The sequence below is a fragment of the Vicia villosa genome, unplaced genomic scaffold, assembly GCF_029867415.1.
Source record: "Vicia villosa cultivar HV-30 ecotype Madison, WI unplaced genomic scaffold, Vvil1.0 ctg.001227F_1_1, whole genome shotgun sequence".
In the NCBI taxonomy this organism is placed as follows: Eukaryota; Viridiplantae; Streptophyta; class Magnoliopsida; order Fabales; family Fabaceae; genus Vicia; species Vicia villosa.
The window spans coordinates 361,681-366,849 of NW_026705541.1; the positions used below are offsets into that span (position 1 = coordinate 361,681).

General features: G+C 40.3%; 1 protein-coding gene across 1 annotated transcript; it reads left to right on the forward strand.

Moving 5' to 3' along the window:
- Nucleotides 1-1,172: 1,172 nt before the first annotated feature.
- Nucleotides 1,173-2,206, forward strand: LOC131634104 (uncharacterized). The gene is made up of 2 exons (XM_058904771.1): nt 1,173-1,775; nt 1,919-2,206. The coding sequence occupies exons 1-2, from the start codon at nt 1,173-1,175 to the stop codon at nt 2,204-2,206; spliced, it is 891 nt and encodes a 296-aa protein (XP_058760754.1).
- The last annotated feature ends 2,963 nt before the right edge of the window (nt 2,207-5,169 follow it).

The window sequence follows — 5,169 nt, forward strand, 5'->3', positions numbered from 1 at the left end:
ATTCAATCAATGGATTCAATATCTCAAAAGATGGGAACCAGGGGATGTTGATAATGAGCGAATAGCTTGGATCCGTTGCTACGGTGTTCCATGTCACGTTTGGGGTGCAAAGTTCTTTCAGTTTATAGCTAAGGAGGTTGGTGACTTTGTATCCATGGATGACAATACCATGAATATGAAGACTTTAGAGGTGGCTAGATTTTATGTCAAGACGTCCTGCCTGAGCTTGTTGAATAAAGTCTTGAACGTTATTGAAGGAAGAAAGTTTGTCATTAATATTGTTGAGGATACTAATGGTGACGTGGCGCGGGTAGAGGATGGTGGCTCTGATAGTGGTTCTGATGCCTCTGTGGAATGGAGTGAGGATAAAGCCAATGAACTTTTTGAGGAAGGAAAAGTGGATGGGATGTTTGATGGTAACGTGTCAAAGGTTGGAGGGACTTTTTTGTGCAAGTCAACTTCGGAGGCGGCGGACTCAGAGGAGTCAGGGGCTGAAAAGTGGTGGAAACTTTACATGAAGATGTTGATGTGAGAGGAGATAAAAGTTGTGATAGTGATGGTTTCATTGTGCTCCTTGTGACACTTACAGCGAAAAATCCAAAAAGGAGACATAAAATGCATAAGTGTGCTAATGTTAATATTTTGTCGTACGCGAATCAAAAGATAGGTAAGAAGGTGGGACATGTGGCAGATAACCTGGTGGGGTATGGAGATAACTTTATGGGCTTGGAATTGGACCAGACTAGTGATGTGGGTTTTGGCCCAATAGGTGCCAAAGACGATATATCCAAACAACACAAAAGGGAAGCCCAATGATCCTTTGGAGAAAATTGTGTTAATCAGGTGATTTCTAGGGATTCCATTTCTTCACTTAGCCCCAATTTGAAATTTTCTAGGAGACAGGGGAAACAGGGGGATGTGGGGAACACTGATGAAGGGTGGACGGCTAGCTCCGGTGTTATCGCGACTGACTCAGACATGGCTAGGTGTAATAGAAGGTTGATGGGATGCTTAAATTTGGATGTGGCCACGGTGGCTTGGAACAAAGCAAGATCAATTGGTGTTTCAGGTGGGGGATCAGTTTCGCATTAAATTGAAGCTATCCAAAAATTGGAAGAAGCGGATCATATAGATAAGGCCCTAAAGGATGCTCCTAACAATAACGTGTCTTAATGATTGTGCTTTCATATAATTTGAGGGGGTGTGGGAGTTCGGCTAAGAGGAAGTGTCTTCGTGAGCTTATTCGTACTGTCCAGGTAGATGTTTTCTTTATTCAAGAATCCAAATTAAGTAATTTTGATTTGGTGGATGTAAAATCCTTATGGGGAGAGGGAGATATGGAGTGGAGTGCTAAGTGGTCAGTGGGGAGATCTGGAGGTATCATGACTATGTGGAAAGTTTGGCTTTTTGAAGTGCTTTACAGTTTCATTGGCGATGGTTTTTTGGGGTTATCTATGAATTGGCCAGGGAAGATAGTGTATGTGGTTAATGTGTATGCTTCTTGTTTCCTTGATAAGAAGAAGGAGATGTGCAATAAATTGAGGGAGTTGAGAAATAAATTTCAAGAGGGTGAATGGTGCATTGGAGGAGATTTTAATGTCGTGTGTGATAAAGGGAAAAGGAAAGGAATTGGAGTTCAGATGGATGGTGGGGAAATTCAGGAATTCAATGAGTTTATCTCTTTGATGGATCTGCTTGACTTGCCGGTTCTTGGTAATCGTTTTACATGGTTCAATTTGGCTGGGTTAGCTTGCAGTAGGATTGAGAGATTTTTGGTTAGTGAGGGACTTGTAGGCAGGTAGTTGGGGAGAGGATTGAATCTGACCATTGTCCTATTTGGTTGAATGGCATAGTGAAATACTGGGGTCTAAAGCCATTTAAATTGTTCAAATGTTGGTTTAACCATGACGGCTTTAAGTCGTTTCTGGAGGAAGGATGGAAAGCTTTATCCAATATTCGTGGCAAACCTGGATTTGTGCTAAAAGAGAAATTGTCAAAGTTGAAGGCTATGATTAGGATATGGAATAAGGAAGTATTTGGTGTGTTAGACTTGGATTTTAATAATACAATTAGCAATCTCAACAAACTGGACGCTATGGTGGCTGCTGTTGAAGGAGGTATAAATACGGACATTGGTGAGGCTAGGAGTGTTGCATCAAAATCTTTGTGGGATGCGGTGAATAATAGGGAGAGTATGCTGAAGTAGAAGTCCAGATACAATTGGATAATGGATGGAGATGCTAATACCAAGTATTTTCATCCGTTGATGAAAGGCAAACTGAGGAGGAATTCCATCATTGGGTTGAGCACATCAAGGAGAAGTCTGAACGAGGTGGAAGACGTGAGAACAGAAATCTTTAATCATTTTGCGAACAGGTTCTTAGAGAGTGAAGATGACCGTCCAGAGCTTGAGGGTGTTGTTTTTAATTGTCTTTATTTTGAGGATTGGAATATGTTGGAGGCTCCGTTTTCAACGGAGGAAGTTAAAAAAGTTGTTTGGCTTGGAGACTGTGAGAAAAGTCTCGGGCCTGATGGATTTCCGTTGGGGTTTTTGAAAAACTGTTAGAATTTTGTTTCTCATGATGTTTTGAAATTTGTCCAAGACTTTCATGCTGGGGGTAAACTGCTGTCATACCCCAAATTTGTCCTACCCTTTTATTTCTAACTTTGCATTCATGTACATACCTTCCATTAGGTCATCTAACACATCATGCATTCATTAATCAATAACAGGGCACTAGGACCAATGATTTTGGAAGCTTAGGGTGTTATAATGAGATTGAGGCGTGCCTGACAAATAAAATATGGTTCTTTTGGTTCTTCAAGTAGTGAGGAGTTGGATAGGGTTTATCCCCCTATGGTTTACCAACAAGGGTTTTCATCTGTTGTGTTTGAGCTTGGCGTGGATTTCAACTGAAGATCATGGGATTAAGGTTGATCGCACAACTACATTAACCATCTCCCTTTCTACTTCTCAATCTTGGTTTTCGTATGAGAGTTTCCTTAAGAACTTGTGTATGATAAGATTGTTTCAAGCACAAGGCATCCTTCTTTCTAATACGTGTGGCTCAACACACAAGTATGATTTGGGTTGGTTACTTGAACTGAGATGGGTCCGTTGAAGTTGCAAGTTGGCCGGAGTTTTATTCATTAAGATTTGAGGAGGATTTATGTTCAAAGATAATTGAAGCGAGTGGAAAATTCTTAAGTAGTCGCGTGGGATTGTTTGGGATGCAAATTACAAGATTAAGGTTCATCACAATGTTCTTGCAAGCATTCACCATTAATTCAAGTTCCATTCATTTCACGAGTCATTGGTTGGCAAAGGAGATTGAAGTTCATTTATGATTCAAAGACCTATATCACATGCACTCATTTCAAATTCCTTTACTAAATTCAAGTTCATTCAAGATCCCATTCAAACTCATACAAGATTACAAAGAGGTTCAAGAGTCTCCATTCATTCACATCCATACAAAATCCATTCATAAGTATAACACATCACACTATTCCTAAAGTCAAAGCCTATTACAAAAAATTACATAAAAATATCTTGGGCTTTTGTTTCTAATCACTAGACATCACCCATTTCATCATGAACTCAAAAATCATTACAAGTCCAAGATTGCAAAAAGGACTTATATAAGAATTACAAAGATAATTGCTTCATTTTGGTTAACCAAAGCAACCCACTGCAAGTATACATATCCCCCTCCAATATTTTTGGTTTCGTCATATCTTCGCGTTGCTTCCGTTTGAACCTCGCTTGACATACTTGACTTCAAAAGCTATGCTTGGCCAAGAGGACCTCCATGAACATGCGCCATACCTGTCACAAGTTTGAACAAGTCAGTACTCAACATAACTCATCCACATCAGTTCACTATCACTCCTACACACAATCACATCCAAAACAGCCAGAACAACTTTGAAGCTTTTCTTTAACTCTACTAACAGAAATTAGTCCCTGCACATATCCACAACAGCCACTACCTTGTAACTAACACCCAACTGTCAACAACTAACATAACTACCAAGTGACCTCACATAACTACCAAAACCAACTCTTAACAGTCTGTTACTCAATTTCCATAACAGTTTGAAACCAACTTCTCCAACCCAAAACTAATTCCCAACCCTAACTAACTAACATTTCATAACAGAAAAAACAGCAAACTAACTTTTTTCCGAAACCTAACTAACTGAGTCAACAAACCGAGTCCACTCCAACTAACTAACGGATTCCCTCACAGCCTAACAGAATTAATTAACAACCTATAACTAACTCTTCACACTCCTAACAGTTAACACCATAACAGAAATAACTAACTCCCTCTCCCTCATAACCAACTAAATCCTCACCCTCCAATTCATAACCGAATTTCAATCCTAAGGCTACCAATCACTCTCCTCTAACTGAATTGCTCACATCCTTTCATCAACCTCTATATAACAGATTCACTCTCCATCATCTTTGATTCTTCACGTCATTTTCCACCCTCAATCTTCTTCATCCTTTCTCTCTTCTCATTCTCTGCTTCTTCTCTCTTCAATCTCCATAATCATCACCTTCCACAATTCCACACGCTCATTCGCTCCTTCAACCATGACATAGCCTTCATCTTCCTCTGACCCTCGCCATAACCATCATATTCGTCTTCTCCCTCCCATAACCACTCCATCTCACAAACTCACTTAGAACTCCTCATCCCTAATTGCCAGAGCTTCATCAATGCAAGCTCTGAACAATTGAGCTACACCTCCCTCAATCCTCTCAACGCACCGCAACAACAACGGTCTCGGTAATGCCACTATCGCGTTCTCTCTCTCTCTAATTCGCATTCAGATTCAACACAATACTCACGATTCACAAAGATTCGTTGATCCCAAAACAGAAGAAGAATAAAGAAGAAGAAGAAAGAGTAGAAGAAGAAGCGAGAATTAGGAAACAAGAGCAAAAGATTGAGGTGCGCTTACTTGAATTTCTCGTTACCGGCAACAATCCTTATTGCATCATCTTCATCTCCGATCAACTACGCATCTACATCATCATCACCACGGGGCTTCAGACTTCATCGTCACCGCGTCACCTTCGAATCACGCATCTAAACGCCATCGTCATCTATCATCATCAACAGGATAGCTCTCTTCCTCCTTTAATCTTCGTCT